Source organism: Cyclopterus lumpus, chromosome 4 (assembly GCF_009769545.1).
Source record: "Cyclopterus lumpus isolate fCycLum1 chromosome 4, fCycLum1.pri, whole genome shotgun sequence".
NCBI classification, from domain to species: Eukaryota; Metazoa; Chordata; class Actinopteri; order Perciformes; family Cyclopteridae; genus Cyclopterus; species Cyclopterus lumpus.
The window spans coordinates 23,838,998-23,858,354 of NC_046969.1; the positions used below are offsets into that span (position 1 = coordinate 23,838,998).

General features: G+C 46.1%; 1 protein-coding gene across 1 annotated transcript in view; it reads left to right on the plus strand.

Moving 5' to 3' along the window:
• Nucleotides 1-227: 227 nt before the first annotated feature.
• Nucleotides 228-19,357, plus strand: part of sh3rf1 (SH3 domain containing ring finger 1) — a 34,203-nt gene continuing 15,073 nt past the window's right edge. Inside the window, exons 1-2 of the mRNA XM_034531455.1 lie at nucleotides 228-521; nucleotides 2,113-2,627. Of these exons, the coding sequence (XP_034387346.1) occupies nucleotides 2,241-2,627 (387 nt within the window). The 5' untranslated portion in view covers nucleotides 228-521; nucleotides 2,113-2,240. The remainder of the gene's footprint in view (nucleotides 522-2,112; nucleotides 2,628-19,357) is intronic.

Below are 19,357 nucleotides of genomic sequence, written 5' to 3' on the forward strand. Positions count from 1 at the left end.
AAAATACTACATACTACCACTAATAATAATAATAATAATTATTATTATTATTATAAACTAAAAACATAAATGTGTAAATTAATCTATTCTTCGGTTGTTTTATTAATCCGTACAACTATTGAATCAACTTGTTCATCCATTCGTTTCAACGTACTTCCCATCCCAGTATTCTCTTTTCCCGACCGCCCCTGAAGGCCCCGCCGGCCGCCCCGCCCCCCGTCTCCAGCGGCACACAAGCAGCGGACCAGCAGTCTGCCAACATGGCGCTGCTCGCTGCGGTCGGAGCCCCGTTGTCTCGTCCGTTTCCTCTTCGTGTTCGGTTCCCCCGGAGTACCTGAAGAAGTACCCTCGTACCACAGCGGTGTACGCACTTCCAGAGAGTACCTCGCAGTATTTATCCGGTGAATACTCCACATTAATTGGCTGCTGCAGCTTGTGAGCGAGAAAACAAATTTAAAAAAAAAAAAAAAAAAAAAAAGGGGGAGTCGTGTTTTCATATATATATATTTTTAAAAAAAAAGGTAAGATGTTTAATATTTTACTTTTTGTCTGAGAAAAAACTGGTTGTTTTTTTTTGAAGTACGAATGATGTAAAAAAAAAAAAAAACTTCTAATTTTCAGTGTTGGATGTCAAAGTATCGGCGTCGCGAGCGAGCGAACTTTAATTTGCTGTTTTTTTTTTTTTTTTTATATATATATATATATATATATCTCGCGATATTATAAAAAAAAAAAACGAGTTTTACCGTCATAAAAAATACAAAAAGTCACATAAGTAAAAGTACAAGTGTGTTTTTTGTATTATGCATGATTTTATGATGCGTTACAACAAGCTGATTTAATGTAGTACTTTTTATTAATAAATTCTATTATATCTTTTTTATATATTGTGCTTTTTTCTTTTTTTTTCTTGTATATTGTGCATTTTTTTTACATTATATTGTATTGCTTACCTGTATGTATACATACTGCTGTAACATATATATATCAGACAAAGAGAGTTGATTTATTGATACATTCCTCGTCATGTTTTCGCTCTTGAAAGAAAAATCTCAGTCTCTCACTCTTTCTCTTTTTTTGTTGTGTCATGATGATGATGATGGTGATGGTGATGAAGGCGTGTTGACCGTACAAGTTCCCGGACCCCAGTTTTCTATCTGTAATTATTCGCTGTCGAGTTAATCGGATTAGCGCGTCTTTAAACCTCTTAATGACACTGGTAGTTTGTGTTGTGTTTTTTTTTGCCAGCTCATCACTTCGCTGAGGTGGTAACTGTGGTAACCGTGGTGGGAACGTGTCGGTCCACCAGCTGGAGGTGTGATGTTTCCTGGGCTCAATAAAAAAAGCACAGATTTCAGCCATATGTGTTTTAAGATAGTAAATGTTACGCCGCAAGTAAACAACATTAAATTAATATTAAATTAACAAAACAAAAGTGCAAAGATCTAAACAAACAATCTGCATTCTCTCTCCTGACCACCAGGGGGCGACTCCTCTGGTTGTATAGAAGTCTATGCTTCATGTGTTAAAGCTGCATTCTCTCTACTGACCACCAGGGGGCGACTCCTCTGGTTGTATAGAAGTCTATGCTTCATGCGTTTAAGCTGCATTCTCTCTACTGACCACCAGGGGGCGACTCCTCTGGTTGTATAGAAGTCTATGCTTCATGCGTTAAAGCTGCATTCTCTCTACTGACCACCAGGGGGCGACTCCTCTGGTTGTATAGAAGTCTATGCTTCATGCGTTAAAGCTGCATTCTCTCTACTGACCACCAGGGGGCGACTCCTCTGGTTGTATAGAAGTCTATATAAAGGACTCTACTTCTCTCTTGATTTATACCCTCAGTAAACCTTGTAAACATGAGTTTATGGTCTGGTTGACTCTACATTTTAGAGACCATAAAGCAGGGTATGTTTAGGGCATGGCTACAAGGTGATTGACGGGTTAACACCAGAGCGTTGTTTAAACTTTAACCCTTTCAGGGTGTTTTCCCTTCATGAAAGTTGTTGTCGCCTAGTGTGGCTCCACCATGGCGACAGCCAAAATGCCCGAACTCGAGTTTTCAAAACGTCAGCCCGCAAACCAACAACCCTGTTTGTTTTGTTGTTGCAGCAGACGCCATGGCCACAGCGGAGGTATGGGAGTGACGTGACGGCCTACTGGTCCTGCTTCACTAACGCGAAACACCCCCATCCCCCCCGTCGGCGCCATGCCTCTCCTGCTGAAGTAACGGCGAGAGAATGGACGAGTCGGTGTTGCTGGATTTGCTGGAGTGCCCCGTTTGCCTGGAGCGCCTGGACGCCTCGGCGAAGGTGCTCCCCTGTCAGCACACCTTCTGCCGCCGGTGCCTCCAGGGCATCCTGGGCTCTCGCGGGGAGCTGCGCTGCCCGGAGTGCCGGACCTTGGTGGAGTGCGCCGTGGACGAGCTGCCCAGCAACATCCTCCTCGTGCGCCTGTTGGACGGCATCAAGCAGAGGCCCCGGAGGGCCGCCCCCGGGCCGGGGGTCTGCACCAACGGCACCTCGGGAGCCGTGGCCAGAGCCTGGCCGGAGCGCGGCGGTGCCAGGGACCAGGGACCCCCGGGTCCACAGCCCCAGCGAGCTCAGGCTAAGAGCACCCTTGTGCGGGTCAGTAAACTGCACACGGATCAGTGAGCACGAGTCTTGTGTTTTTACCATTGTTTGGGTTTTTTTTTTGGTTTTTTTTGGAGGAAAATCTGTGTGGATTAAAAGCAGCGTGTTGCATTACTGGCCTCTAATCTCTGCAGCGGATTAACCGTGTTATCACGGCGATCCCAAAGCCAGCCGGCCCGGCGTTACTAATGGCGAGTGATTGAGATTAGTTCACAGTTCAGAGCCAACTAATGACTCTAACGTCTCTGTGTGCCGACCGCAGCCGGAGAGCTTAGCTCATTCTCACCGCCGCCAGAAAGTGACGTAATCGCGGCCGCCGAGTGATCGTGCAATGTTAAACATCTCCATGTGAGTAAATATTTAGCAGCCAAATCAAATATATATATTTGTTTCTTTATAACATTTAATACTTACTACTTTTAACACTTTAGTAAAGTAGTTCATGAATATGAGTCTCCGGGTGATTATAACCCCTCCTCTCTATAGTGGAGGTTGTGTATGGAGTTTAGTGGTTACACCTTCAGTCTGGGTTCATATCTTGAGTTACACTCTCAGTTCATCTGTGTGATCGCCCCCTGCTGGTGAGGAGAATAATGCGGTGAAGTAAACGCTGCCGCATGCGTGACGTACGTGAGAGGTGTGACTGCAGGCTGTTTTTAATCTGCACTGAGAGGAGTTGTAAAGTGTAGTTATGGGAGCAGATGGAAATTGTGAAATGCAAATGTTATTTCCACGAGGGAGAGAGAGAGAGAGAGAGAGAGAGATTCCTCTTCCTCTTCATGTGCGCTTCTGTGAACCCAATGAAAAACGTGGGCTGATTTCTGTGGTTTGGTCTTCATGTTTATGTGGAAACACGATGAAGGCGGGCGGCTAACAGATGTCACGGTTGTTTTGGTGACGCTTTAATGTCGTTTACTCGCAAAAACAGCTTTTTTTTTTATTGTTTACCCTCCTCTCTGGGAAAGTCAATACTCTGTATATTAGTGCTGCTGTGCATTAGTCATAAAACCACCAGAATCACACTCGTGTGCCACCGTTCCTCCTCCGAGCCGGACTGCTTGGCGTGGACTCTTGTTATTGCTCCACGTGAAGGCTTCAAAGGTTATGAAGCTACAGTGGTGAACTTTATGTGAAGGCAAAGATGTGCACAGTGACCAGCAGGTCAAAGGTCACTCCAGAGGACAGACCTTGTTTTGTGGGGGGAAATTGAGACCGGGGGGGGGGGGTCCTATCCTATCCTATCCTATCCTATCCTATCCTATCCTATCCTATCCTAAGAGAAGCTCTTTTCAGTAAACATCCTCCATTTTAAATGTTGATTTCTGAGTCGTGCTTCAGGAACGTGGGGGGACGTTTTCTTGGAGCAATGGGAAGGAATAACCAGTATTTTTGTTGTTGTAATCAAATGAAATGTAGTGGCGTTGTTTTAGACATTGAAAATGTGCGGAGAAACCCACCTCTGAGAGCACCTCCACGGGGGGGGGGGGGTAGACGATGTCGCGGTTATGTGCAGGATCACTGGAATGTCAAAGCGCCGGTCGTGTGTCTGGCTTCGCCCACAGGTACGAAGATCAGAGGCCTCGCTGGGAATCGCTACGGGGCGACCCGCCTTCGCTCGCCACCCGATCACTTCAGAGGGTTTGTGCTCACGCTGGAATTCACCCTTGAGGGAGGGGGGAGGGGGAAGGGGGGGGGGCATGTTTGTAGGAGATAAAGAGGCGGACACTTGAAACTACCTCCATTATTTCATCTCTGTTATGTCTTTTCAGTGTGAAAGTGTTTTCCTTGCATCTCCAGCTACGTCTGTAGGAGGACATGTTACTGACTAATCTTTCAAGTCTACAGAGAGATTCTTCCAGTATTATTGAGAAACTAATCACATGACTTCATGTCTATAGAGGAACTCCACCACGGTCACATGACTTCATGTTAGTCTATAGAGGAACTCCATCACGGTCACATGACTTCATGTCTATAGAGGAACTCCACCACGGTCACATGACTTCATGTCTATAGAGGAACTCCATCACGGTCACATGACTTCATGTTAGTCTATAGAGGAACTCCATCACGGTCACATGACTTCATGTCTATAGAGGAACTCCACCACGGTCACATGACTTCATGTTAGTCTATAGAGGAACTCCACCACGGTCACATGACTTCATGTCTATAGAGGAACTCCACCACGGTCACATGACTTCATGTCTATAGAGGAACTCCACCACGGTCACATGACTTCATGTCTATAGAGGAACTCCACCACGGTCACATGACTTCATGTTAGTCTATAGAGGAACTCCATCACGGTCACATGACTTCATGTCTATAGAGGAACTCCACCACGGTCACATGACTTCATGTTAGTCTATAGAGGAACTCCACCACGGTCACATGACTTCATGTCTATAGAGGAACTCCACCACGGTCACATGACTTCATGTCTATAGAGGAACTCCACCACGGTCACATGACTTCATGTTAGTCTATAGAGGAACTCCACCACGGTCACATGACTTCATGTCTATAGAGGAACTCCATCACGGTCACATGACTTCATGTTAGTCTATAGAGGAACTCCACCACGGTCACATGACTTCATGTCTATAGAGGAACTCCACCACGGTCACATGACTTCATGTCTATAGAGGAACTCCATCACGGTCACATGACTTCATGTTAGTCTATAGAGGAACTCCACCACGGTCACATGACTTCATGTCTATAGAGGAACTCCACCACGGTCACATGACTTCATGTTAGTCTATAGAGGAACTCCACCACGGTCACATGACTTCATGTTATTCTATAGAGGAACTCCACCACGGTCACATGACTTCATGTCTATAGAGGAACTCCACCACGGTCACATTACTTCATGTCTATAGAGGAACTCCACCACGGTCACATTACTTCATGTTAGTCTATAGAGGAACTCCACCACCATTTGTTTACATACAAGAATAACAAAGCTTCTTAATTAATAGTCTTTTCTTTGGGAACAGGAAATGTAAAATGTGTTTTCGGACTCGCTGCCTCCGGCTCTGATGACGGGGGAACCGGAGAGGACGTGGCTGTGCAGGTGTAACGTTCTCCAGAACATGAAAGGCAGAGATCAAAGCTCCTGCTGATTATTGCCCTGATCTGATCTCAGGCCAGTTTGCTCCACGGGGACTGAGTGCTTTACTGCCCCACCCCCACCACCCCCGGGTCACACCCTCAGTCCCACTTTTATTGTTCGTTGCCAGACTCTGTTTTTTTTTTTTTTTTTGTGGTGCATCTCAAAGCTTTAAGCAGGTCCTCCGGTGCCGCCCCCCCCCCCCCATATCCCCTCTTGTGACTGGGAGGGCCTGCCAGATGCACAACAGGGTTTGGTTCCCCTCTGATCTCACTGACGTAGTGACGAAGAGAGGTGGTGTTCGTATGGAAGGCTCCAAGTAACTTTTTGGTTCTTATGCGAGTAAAAAAAGACAATTAGTTAAGAAAATAATCCACATTTCTTTATTCATTCTTTGTATTTCTTGAGCAGCAACACACAAAGTTCTCTAATCTTTAAACTACATTCTCCGAGTGATTGTCTGTCATTGATGATCCCTCATCTTGTGATCGGACCTGCTGCTCCACAAACAGGTGGAGGTTCTGCCTGTTGGGTCCCGTGTTGCGATGAACTGCTTATGAACGTATGAACTTTACTCAGAAAAGCAGAACCGTTAATTTTTCACCGGGTTTTCTTTTCTCTAGAAACCAGGTGTTTTCAGGGGGGTGCGTTCCCAACCAGTGAGTCGAAGGTGTCGCGACCAAAAGGGACAAATACTCTGGCGGGTGACCTTTGCCCCCTCCTCTTCCCCCGTCTCCTCCCGTTATTTCGACACTTTGCCTCTCGGGGGGGTCGATGACTCACCTCCGCGGCGCTCCGCTTACACGGATGTTTTGTCTTCCTTCTCTCGCGCCCTCCTTGACTCGTATAACAAAGTATTTTGTTCACGCAGATTGGGAACAGATAGCGATTGGCCTGAGAGTGAGTGGAGCCACCGGAGCTGTCTAGGGGGGGGTCAAAGGTCAGGGGTCACGGCAGTCAGGGGTCAGAGCCGACGAAGAATTAGAGGGAGAGCTTTCTGCGGATATCTTCAGTTATCCGTTGAACCAGAACTCTTCCACCCTCAAAATTGAGCTTTAAAAAAAATAACTAAAAATATATATGATGATTTCTGTCTTGTCATAAAAAAAGCTTTCCTGTTACTTTTTGTGCATTAGCCACAGGCAGAATTTATAGCTCTAAAATATCCGATAATGTTCGTGCTACAAGGCCTTAATTAACACTCAACTACTCAGCTGCTGTGTGTGTGTGTGTGTGTGTGTGTGTCTTTGTGTGTTCAGTTGATGGGAAATGAGACGCTATTCTTTCCTCAGCTCTCGGGGATGTAATTGGGTCATTGTCTCGTGTTTGGTAATGAGAGCTTTATACTAGGAACGTTTTTGTATTACATTTTTATAGGCCTCTTAATGTTTGATGCCCCCTCCTCACCTCTACCTGCCGTTATCTATTTAATCTTTTCTTAGCAACCTAGGAAGCAGAAACGCAGCCTTTGTAACTGACGTTACCCACAAGCCTCTTTTAGCTCCAACCGGTTACTTTCATAACGACGTCGTGGTGCATCTCTTTTTCGTATTCGCTTCCTCGGAGAAGAAAGAATGTTGTTTATGGGCTCCTTATGTCGAGGTATCTCATTAACATTCCTGTGCACCTCCCTTTTTTTTTTTCGGCTGAGGTCGATGAGTCACGCACGGCCCTCTTTGATGACATCATGTCGCTGAGGGCCGACCGGCTGACCTCCCTCTCTCTGAGCCCCGTCATTACACCCTCGCATGCTTGCCCACATTTTCACGGGGGAATCGTCATCACCTCAAGAGACTTCGGTTTCCTCCTTTGCGCTCTCGACGCGATCAAACTTTTCGACCTCCTCCTCCTGTGTTTTTCCCACGGAGGTCCACAAAAGCACCCGTCACCGGCTTCTGGACGATCGAGGAGCCACCTGTAATTTTCCTCTTATGAGACACATAATGACCCCCCCCCCCCCTCCCCCCCATATCTCTGCCATGTACCTCCTCCCTCCTTGCTGTCTAAATCCAGGCTGCAGCCTGTTGGAGGTCTAATGAGATTAGAGTTTATTATTCAGGGAGCCGGCTCCCCGTTCTCCTCACGGCTAAGTCTCATTCTGAGGTTTTCTCGTTATCTAATACACTTTGAGCCCAATTTTGTTTCTTGTTGACAAGTGCAACTTTTTTTTTCAGTGGCAGATTATAAATAATAGTTTTCGGTGAATGGTTTCTGACTGTGCACAGCTCCAGACTAAAGCTGCTGTTGATACTCTGAGCGTCAACGGAGGCGGTTTTAATGCTTCGACCGGTTTTTTTCCCCTCTTCGTGGATCCCGGGTGCAGCTGCATCCGCCATGCGTCACAAAGTGTACGGCCGCTCGCTCGCTCGAGAGACGCCACGCCGCGAATGTGTATCGGCCAGGGGTCATGTGATCGGCCTGGAGGTCACCGGCCTCGGCTCAGAGGGCAAACGGACGCGACATCTGGCATTACAGGAGTGGAGGAGGAGCTTGTTTGACACTCACAGGGATTCGAGGCAATTTAAAGGACGTTTAAAAACAGGATGAAAAAAAAAACATGGCATATGCAACCGGTTTGGTCGCTGCTCTGTTATTAACTTAAGTGTCCAGAAAGCAGGTAGATGACGACTTCCAACTTGTAAGTGGAACATAAATCTCTCCCATCTATTTATTTCTTCTGTCGCCCCCCCCTCCTGTACAAGTTCACAGTGGAGCGGAGCCCATCCCATCATGCACTGGGGCAAGAGGAAGGCGTGGGAGGGGGAGGGGCGGTGGGGGGAATCGGCAGCTTGAACATGTCTGCGGTCTGTCGCGCTGTCTGCATTCCTCGCTGCATGTTTTTGGGGAAACATGCAGCGAGAGGAGTGGCCGTCCTCCTCCGTGTGTCGGTTTACATAATACCGGAGTTCAAAAGACCCGATCATGTGACCGTGGTGCAGCCACGGACTCCTCGTTGCAGGGTGGCGTGCGTGCGTGATGTTTTAGAGTCGGCTGTGCACCGCATCCGTAACATTTGGTGTAATTACATTGAACACTTCTGTATCGTTTGGCACCGGGTCAGATTTGTGGGAGCTTTCAGAACAACATAGTTTGAGCAGCCTGCAAACAACGCTTTGCTTGTATCAGGAAAACACAGTTGAATGCTAACTTTTAACCAGCAGAACCTGGGCTACAAGAATATATATATATATATATATATATATATATATATATATATATATATATATCTATATCTATATATGCCAGTTCATCATGCTCCAAACACCAACTTTATGAATGACCAAATATTAATATCTCGCAAAAAATATCAAACACTCGCCACGTTTGTAGCTCTTGTGCTCGTTAGCATTATGCTACACGTTAGCGCTCCGGAAGCCTCTCAAACCACAGATTCACGAGATACCCATCAAAGTGCGATATAAATAAACTTTACTTTTACTTTTTGCATTGTCGGATACGAACCGCAGCTTCTGATTGGTGGCGCGGCCAGATGCTAACGATAGCTTCCAGCAAATGAACATGAATCTGCACAACTTGTTCCTCTAAACTTTGGGCTTGTCTGGTCTCGTCCCACCTGCCAGCTCATGTTCACGTCTTCTTCAGTAAAACCTCCTCAAAGCGTCGGCACACATTGACGTCTTACTTTCGGACTTTTTTTCCGCTGCTCGTCCGTGAGATTTTTACGGGACGGTCGAGGCCTCCTGCACCTGAACGCCCCGTGGGGGCGTCAACAGGTCATCCAAAGTGCTGTTGACCACGTTTACATGCTTAAAATATTCAGTTATCTTTTGTGGTCAGAAACCGCCCACAATGCAAATTTAATAATATTCCTGTTGACATGTTGGTAAACAGGAAAGAGGCTCATATAGTGAAGGAGTTGTATACTTGTTCAAAGAATGCTCATAAATTATGAATAATATCCACAACGCACGTGTTTTAATCGGAAAATGTTCCATTTAGAATAATTAAGAATATACAAACAGAATATGACGTCTACAGGAGTAATGATGCCCTCTGATGATCACGTTTGACCTCTTTGGAGGGTGTTTGTTAACGAAGGTGTGTGTGAAAGTCTGGGTGGTCCACCAAAACCCAAAAAAAAATAAAAAAAAAATATATATATATATATATATATATTTATATTTCAGTGAGATGTATTCCTTTGACTGTTGTCAGCTGTTTGACACCACGTGCCCCTCCTTTATTCCCGAGGTGCCCCTTTTATACCTGCCTGGCCTTAACGGAGCAGTTTGACCCCTGACCCCGTGTTGTGATTGGCTGGCTGGGAGTGGTCGTCCACGGCCCGTTTGACCGCTCGGCACGTTAAGTGTTCGGTTCCCATCCCCCGAGGCGGAGTCGTGATGTTTGCTGGGAGTTTGGTTTTTCAGTTGTTTGACCTCTGACCCGAGGGCTATTACTGCCGCTTAATACATCTTCGACCTTGCTGCTGCATGAGAGGTGTGTGTGTGTGTGTCTGTGTGTGTGTGTGTGTGTGTGTGGTCCCAGACGGTGTGTGGGCTATCAAACATATTTAAAAAAAGGTTTTCCCCTCAGATCTCTGGCCTTCTTGAGGGCCGTGGGGTGTTTGCCGATCTGCTCTGTGCTGAAACGTGTTTCCTGTTTGTCTTCTGAGGCCCAGAGGTGCAGTTAATCTGCGTTCGTCCCCCGAGTGACATCTTCGCCCCAGCTGTGAGAGGCCGTGGGTATCCGGAGTCCAGAGGAGGGAAGGGTTTCGTGCTTTTTAGTTCGAGGCGTTCGTGCAATAAGCATCACGACGAAGAAACTGAAGAGGGTTTTATAATTGTGGTAATTTAAACAAAATGCACCTTGACTTTCATCAAGATAATCCACAATAATCCCAATATCCTGTATAAATGTCTAATCGTTCCAGCACTACAGCAGATGTGGGGCTGCAACTCAAAAAATATTTTTAATATCGGTTATTCTGCCAATATTTCTTGATTTTTTTTTTTATCGATTTAGTAATTGAATCTATAAAATGTCCGGGAGGAGGAAAAAAAAGAAGGAAAATGGCCGTCGCAATTATCTAAAATGTATTTTTGGCAGAATAAAAAAAAAAAAAAAAACATTTAAATTCAAAATAGTTCAAAAATGATAAACCTGTCTTCTTATTTTGGATGAAAATGGCATGAATGTTGAACGCCTGTGTTCTCGGTTACGCCGCTTGCTGACAGTGTGATTAATTATTGAAGTGGACTTGAATAGAAGAGACGTGTGTGTGTGTGTGTGGGGTTCATCCATAATACACCGTCTGCACACACACTCCCCTCCACCAGAACCCTTCTCTCTCACTCGGAGTCCATCAAACCCCCCCTCCCTCTCCCCCGATTTAGAGTTTGAATGCACTTTGAGCCCAAGTTATTGTTACACAACCACAACCACCGGGGGGGTTAGTGTTTGTTCTAATGAGTCAGAGGCCGATTTTTAGATCCACTTTAAACAACGCACACCCACAAAAAAAACACAGGTGTGTTGGTCGGAAACACAAACGGACCCGTGAGTTGAAATGTCAGCCGTGTGTGTGTGTCCTGATTTAGTTTTAGAGGCACCGGCATCTGTCTCTCCCCCCCCCCCCCCAATGCTTTTAATGGTATGACCGTGGGCTCGGTAACCACAGCAACATGGCAAAAAAAGCGAGTTTTTTTGTAATGCGAGTCGTTGCCAGCAGAATTGTCCGCTTGTCAAAACGTTTGGCGTTTGTGTGCCCCGGCCCCCTAATGGTCCGTCAAAGCCGAGATTTGGGTATGAAATGCATGTATTCCGTCCTTTTTAATGCTTTCTAGGAGCTAAAACCTCCAACTGGTTCTCCAGAGGGAAGGCTTTGTAATGGTGCAGCGCCGTTACCCCTCACTACATCTAGCGAGGGCCCCGAACTCCGAGGCCACACAACGTTTACTACTTTTATGCCTCACGTGCAAAATACTTCAACGTTTTTCTTTTTAAACGGAGCAGTTTAGAAAGCCGGGTGAGTGGAAAAACGATGACGTAGGCGGCCGGCGTCATCGTTTCTCGCTACTCGATCGGTTTCTCGCCAGTCGAGTCACGTGACCCTTGAGCAACGATCTGGAGAATTTAACGTGGACAACGGATTACAGGGCGTTGCTTTATGTTGTCGTCTTTACCAGCACCCCGCTTGTGCGGTCAAAGTCTGTATTTTACGGACGTTTGACACAAAATGGAGGACTTTCCTTTTCTTATTCATTCTTATTTTTGTTCCGCACAACTATCGTGAAGTTCACAAGGAAACCGTAAAGGAACGGAAGCCTAAAATGCTCCTCTCCAGTACGACCAGCAGAGCGACGAGTGAGAGGAGAGGAACGGACGTGCACTGCCCTCGAGAAACATTTCCACCTTGCACCTTTTTCCACGTGTGAGCTCCTTGCAGGAAAGAACGTTCCCGAGCACCCCGGGGTCCGACACGTGCCACCGGGTCGGACGGTTTTTCCAGCGGCGAGGAAGATGTACACGTCAGAAGCATTAAAGCGGATCTGGGTCTTGATAATGCAGCATGGCTTCATGGGTACTTGTAGTTTGTTTGCGTTATATTTCCCTCGTTCCGTTAGCGAGGCTTTTTTTTTTCCGACCGACTCGTGAGAGGAAGGAGAGCTCGGAGGCCGAGTCGAGGGTGAAATGGACAAACGCACTTTCTTAAGGGAGGGGAGAAAATGGTCAGCGAGAGAGCTGTGCAGCCTCGCGAGTCGGAGAACAGATGCGGTGTTTGTGCCTCGGCCCTTTGCCAGCAGCCGTGTCAATATCCTGACTCCCGTTTGTCCACCGTGGAGGCAAATACCAGCCGGTGCAAGCGAATACTCCTCCAGTCTCGACGCGCCCCACTGGGCATCGGTGAGAGCGGCGGAGACGGCAGGTTTTTATATGCGAGATTCAGCCGCCGCCGCCGCCATCAAGCCGCCCGGTTACTCGCCGAGTTCTCCCCCCCCCCTTTCCCCCCGTCGACTCGAAGTCGAGCCCGAGCGGAGCAGGTGGCTCGGCCTGAATGACTAAGAGAAACAAAAAAAAGGCTGCAGACACTGCACGCTTTCACCGGCCCGGCGCAGAGTAATGTGAGGAAACGCTTAGTATTCAGCTCTTATTGACTGGCGCTCAATACACAGATACTGTGACATTTGTGAACTAATCCCTCTGTAGCTGGGATACGAGAGCACTGTCTGCTAATCCTGGTTATTAAATACCTCGCAAATCAAGGTTTTACAATGCTTCTAAAAAGGGGTGGGGGGGGTGGGGTGGGCGCTGGAACATATTTTACATAATTATTGCCATCTGCAGTGGTTATTTTAGAGTTTTATTTAAAAAAAATAAAAAAGGTATTTGGCATTAGTAGTTTTACTGATGTATTTATAAGCTGCTTAGATGCGAGTGTTAGGAAGTTAAACGTGCCATAAATCCTCTAATGTTTATTTTATGTTGCTGTGAAAACACCTCCCTTCAAACAACTCTATTTATTCGAGTTTCTCGCCAAAAAGAAAACCTCCCAGACACTTTGATCAGCTGATCGGCGCGTCTCTTATCTGTTTATACCTTCCACCTCTCGTACCTTTTTGATCTTACCGTGTCGTCGTTGCAGATTTTGAAATGCTTAATCCAAATATATATTGATTAACGAGGTGCACTTTGCAGCTCGACTACAGCGAGGGAGTTTTTTTTTCTTTAACTGAACGCACTCGTCTTGCAAACTCGTGCATTTCGTTTGATTTGATCTATGAAACATTTGATGAGATTTGGTATGTTTGTTGACGTTTTCAGGCTTTTTGATCTCGCACTTGTTTCTCTTCCCAGTTTCTCTCTCTCTCTGAAATGTGCGTGGGTTCCTGTGAGAACCGTTGTTGAGCCCAGTCAGTGTATGATCTGGCACGGAGTTAAAAGAGTTCTGTTCCTTTCAGTTTTTAGTTTTTCTTTATTTTTTTATTCAGTCAGACAGGCGGGCTGGAGATCCCAGGCCACCCAGAACCGCCCCCCACCCCCCCTCGTCTGAGGCCGGCCAGGTAAAAAGAAATGAGGCTGCACAAAGATGTGCCAGTTCGAGTGCGAAGGGTTTCATGCAGTCGCGTTTTCACAGCACAGTCTGCACACACACACACACACACACACACACACACACACACACACACACACATACACGCGTGCACACGCGAGAGCTTCATGGAAACCGCATGTGTGACGGCTCCTACGGTGTGCTCCAATAAATCCATACTCCCTTCCTGCTGAATGCTTTCTTTTCTGATGACTAATCTAGAGCTAAGTGCACTCAGCTCAGAAATGTCTTGATTGTATGTCCATGTGGTGAATGTTTTTATAGACCTCCACCACCACCACCGCTGTAACGCAATGGAGTTCCTGGTCGTGCACACGGCCGCCTTATGCATGTGCACCGCCTGTGTCCAAGAAGCACGGCTTTTGATCCCAGTCTAGCACCCGGATTACCCCGCGAGCCCCCCCGAGCTACAGCGACTGGCAGTAAAACTGTAGGTTGCCGGGGTCAGCGAGTGGTTAGCCCCTAAGCTGTGTTTTTAAACTGGCACCCGGCGGAGTAGACGCTATTGTCTCCTTCAGGGTGCTTTCACAGCCGACCCGTTTGGACGCTGTTAATTGAAAAGCCGACGCAAACCGAACCGCGAGCCGGGACGGGACCACAGGGTCCTAGCATGATTACACACTACGGAGGGGGGGGAACGGTACACACAGGTACACGGCGCGGTTCAGGTATGTAATGGGGAAAAAATAAAGAAAATGTTTATTAATCGGTTCTTCATTTGCCATAATTCATACTATTACCAGTCGATCCACTTTAATACTTCTGACGTGCACATCAGAAGCATTAAAGTGGTTCTGGTTTACCCCGCGCGGGTCTTGATATAATGCAGGATGTGCTTTCCTTTTTTGGTTCGTTTCTCAAGAGAGACTAGAAACTGGACCAGAACTAAAATGCATGCATTACATTTCCCATCGTTCCGGACTGAAATGTAAAAGCGCCCCGCAGACGGTTAGCGAGGCTTTCGGGCCGACTCGGAGGAGCCTTGGAGAGGAACAGTAGGAGAGCTTCTTGGAGGGCTTTTGAAAACTTCCTGTTCTCCTTCACATGTGATCCGAGCTCCCATCTGGGCTCCAGACAGCCAGCTCGGGGAGTGTTTTTTTTTTTTTCGTGCCTGCACACTAATGTGTGGGGCCTCATTTGCTCCGCAGTGAGAGAAACAAACACCAGCACAAGAGGGTTTGTCTGGTAAATAGGGTAAAGCCCTTGGAAAGCCTGAATGCTTTATTGCCTCTTTCCCTCCTGACACATGCAGTCAAGTAGATGAATGATTCCCACTCAAGCCGGCGGCTCTCAGATTTTATTGATTCAGATTTCTGCTGCTTGTTGAACCCGTTTTATTGAATTCTGGAGAATGCTCCAACAAACAAAAACGAAAAAACACATGGAAAGTTGTCCCTGGCTCACAGTTTACCAAATTGGAAATACACCATTTTTCTTTTCTTTTTTTTCCCAGTTAAATTGATACCTTTTTATCACATTGGTGCACAAATCCTGTAAATCCAATAATTTAATTAATGTACAGTATTTCCCACGATGGCTTTAGTACAACCAGGTGATTATAGGATTATAAACGTACTGTATTTAAGAACCATTACACTAAAGTATACTCTCTGTTTGACTCTAAATGACCATAATTTACCAAATTAACTTCATGCTGTATTGAAGAAGACTTGAAACTAGAGATTGAGACCAAAAACTCATGTTTACAATGTTTACTGAGGGAATAAATCAAGAGAAGTCATTTATATAGACTTCTATACAACCAGAGGAGTCGCCCCCTGGTGGTCAGGAGAGAGAATGCAGCTTTAACACATGAAGCATAGACTTCTATACAACCAGAGGAGTCACCCCCTGGTGGTCAGGAGAGATAATGCAGCTTTAACACATGAAGCATAGACTTCTATACAACCAGAGGAGTCACCCCCTGGTGGTCAGGAGAGAGAATGCAGCTTTAACACATGAAGCATAGACTTCTATACAACCAGAGGAGTCGCCCCCTGGTGGTCAGGAGAGAGAATGCAACTTTAACACATGAAGCATAGACTTCTATACAACCAGAGGAGTCGCCCCCCTGGTGGTCAGGAGAGAGAATGCAGCTTTAACAGATGAAGTTGAACGTTAGCTGCTCGACACTTTGTTCTTAGTTGAATTTAACAAAAGTACATTGGCTAATTCTTAAAGTATGTTTTCGCTTGGTGAAGTTTCGTAATGTGCAATTCCCAAAATGTCCAACTATTTTTAAAGGTGACGGCCCATTAACTTAATTACTGCCCCCCCCGGGGCTCCATCGTTGCACTCTTACCAGAACAGGACACCGACTGGATCCTCAAAAAAAAAAGAAAAAAAAAATTCCCTTTCATAAGATTCTTCACTGTCAAGAAGACCCATAAATAGCACCCCAAAAAAAAAACTCCCGTGTGGAGTTTCCATAGAAACCAGAGAATGGAAGTTTTTCCTTTTGTCTCAAAGAAAAAGAGACGACGGCTCCTGAAGAGGAAGCTGTGTCTTGAGGTTCTGCTGTGACGACGGCATCATTTATTTATTCGTAATTCTATCCCCTTATTGTGATTGAATAATGTTTTGGCGAGTTATGCTGAGTACATTCGGCTCAAATGGGACACTTTGTGAACCAGGAGGAAAGCAGATGTTTGGGATCGCCACCTAAATACACAGATGTTTCTCTGCAGAAAGTACGGGGGTGGTGGGGGGGGGGGGGGGGGGGGTGGGGGGGGGGGAGAAATGCCTAAATACAGAAAAATGTGTAATATACTTCCTGGAAAAACAAACACCGCAAAACATTTAAAAAAAGACAATGAATAAGTGCACGTATTGAACATTTTTTAAATGGTTAGAAGCACTCATTAAAAAAAGTTGAAAAAACACGACCATTAGGAATCCATTTATACCCACCGTGGCTCTAAATGGAGTCAAGATGTCCCTCCCAGAGCTCCCAGAGTTCCCAGAGTTCCCATCGCGTGTCGGCGCTTGTGCCGCAATGTCGGTGGCGCGATCCTCAGCTGACGGCGACGTGCTAATGGACAACAAATGTCCCGTAGGACCACCTGGCCAGTGCTCCTTCTGGGAGTCTTGACACGTCTCGGCCCTGGAAAATGTTTGTAGAAGGGCGAACCAGACACGCGCACACACACACACACACACACACACACACACACACACTCTTTTTTGGCAGTAGTACCCTTTGCTCACTCTCCATCCCCTGCAGAGTTCCTGGAGGTGTCCATATGTGAGTGGAGTGATGTCTGGCACTTCCACAGAGGGGGTAAAGGTTTACGTCTGCTGTGGTTAAAACACAACCCTTGAACCCCCCCCACCCCCCTCCCTCCTCCCCCCTCCCTGCACGACCTTGACACATTCTCAATGGCAGCTTCATGACTTATTGGGATCTCGTTGAGCCGGTTTGATTGTCCGAACCGTTATTTATTTTCCACTCAAGACCTGCACAGTCAGTGAGTTTAATGGACCTCAATGGAGGCCTCTTCAATGGCGTTTGATATTGTTATAACGGGTAAAATAGCCATACGATGTCTTTTTATTCTTGTTCTATAATTTCATAAATACACGCTACATATGGTTTCTTTCCGGTCAATGGGCACACGAGGGTTTAAATATTTCGACTTGCACGCACACTAACATTTTAATACGAGAACACACACACACACACACACAAAAAAAAAAAGGTCATTAAATAACAATCAGCGAAATAACAATTCAACAGCGTGTTGAATCTGCCTCCTGCAGACACCCCTGTGTGTGTGTGTGTGTGTGTGTGTGAGAGATTATCCCCCTTTGACCCGGTCTTACCTCGACGTGCACGCTTTGTGTTTTTCGTGCCCGTCTGCTCGCTGGTTGTTGTCGTTTGTCTGCGCTGCGGAGCGGAACACTGTGTGTGATTCAGTTATAATCCAGAGCTGTGGAAGAGAACGCTATAACGGCCAAATCCCTTTAGCGCACCGGGCTAATTGCATTAGCCGCAGTACGAGAGTAATTGCGGCGACCAGCTGATGCTCTCTCTCTCTCTCTCTCTCTCTCTCTCTCTGCACATTGGGGCCCAATCTCTCTCGCTCTCTCTCGCTCTCTTTTCCTCTTGGCTTTCTTCCGCCTTTTTGTTTCTCTCCTGCAGGTGAAAAAAATGTAATGGAAGAAGTGGAGGCTCTGATGTTAGAATACGGATTTTCACAATGGAGCGTATTGGCTGGAAACCAAACCGCATATGCAGCAGCCCAAACAAACAAACAAACCCAACAAACAAACAAACAAACACGCATTCAAATACAAAAATATGTATTTTTTTATATTTTATATATATTTAATATATCTTTGGTAGTGTAGGGATGAGGAAAAAGTAAAGGATTTATTTTTACATTTTATTCCTTACAGCAGCCCAAACAAACAAACAAACAAACAAACAAACACGCATTCAAATGTTTTTTGCTGCGACACCTGATTTGTTGTGAATGCAACCGGACACAAATATAATTAAAAAAAAACATATAATGATGATAAAAAATATTATATATATATATATATATATATATATATATATATATATATATATATATATATATTTGGTAGTATAGGGATGAGGAAAAAGTAAAGCATTTAATTTTACATTTATTCGTATTAATTAAAAAAAAACATGATAATGAACCGCAAGCCTGTTGTGGTTACCTGTGAGTCTGAGTCGAGTGTTGCTGCTGCGTCTGAATCTTTTTAAAGAGGTCGCATGATAACGCTGCAATTTCCCTTCGCCCGATGCTCGTTTTGACTCTTGAACGCATCGCAATGTAACTCAAGGGAACCTCCGTTCATCAGCACTCGTCACCGATTTGATCTGAGCAGCGTTTGCATTAATTTAGTGCAATCACTTTTATCATGTGAGAAAGTAATTACGTGACGATGTTGACTTTGGACACTGTGCTACTCCTAAAGGTTTTATTAAGCATTGGTCTCGGCGTGTAAACAAGTGCTTACAAACCTCTCAGTTCCAAAGGAGTGAGAGGGGGAGAAGCATTTCATATTTACCATGTAATCGGAGCCTAATGGCTTCGTGTAGCTTGAACCTGGCAGAGCTTCCACTTTCATTTGCATTTTCATCACGAAAAGCTCCCTGCCGGGCTCAAAAGCCCCGTTTCCCCCCTGAAAGGAGGCCCAGTTCCAGTGCAGTGCGCCCCCCCCCCCCCCCCCCCCCCCCCAGACTGGACCTGCAGAGCCGGAGACCGATTGGCTGTGTGCTTCTCTGCAGCAGGGTAATGTCACCCTGGCTCACCATCACGGCTCATTCCGTACTTTTATTCTCCTCTGAGCCTTTTAAACGGTTCATTAGCCTTTAACAAGACTGCAGAGCGGCTACAAGCTCGCTCGCTCTGTCTCTCTCTCGCTCTGTCTCTCTCTCTCTCGCTCTGTCTCTCGATCGCTCTTTAGCGTTCTCTCTCTCTAGCGTTCTCTCTCTCTAGCGTTCTCTCTCTCGCTCTGTCTTGCTCTCCCTCTCTCTCTGCATCCCTCTATCTCTCTCTC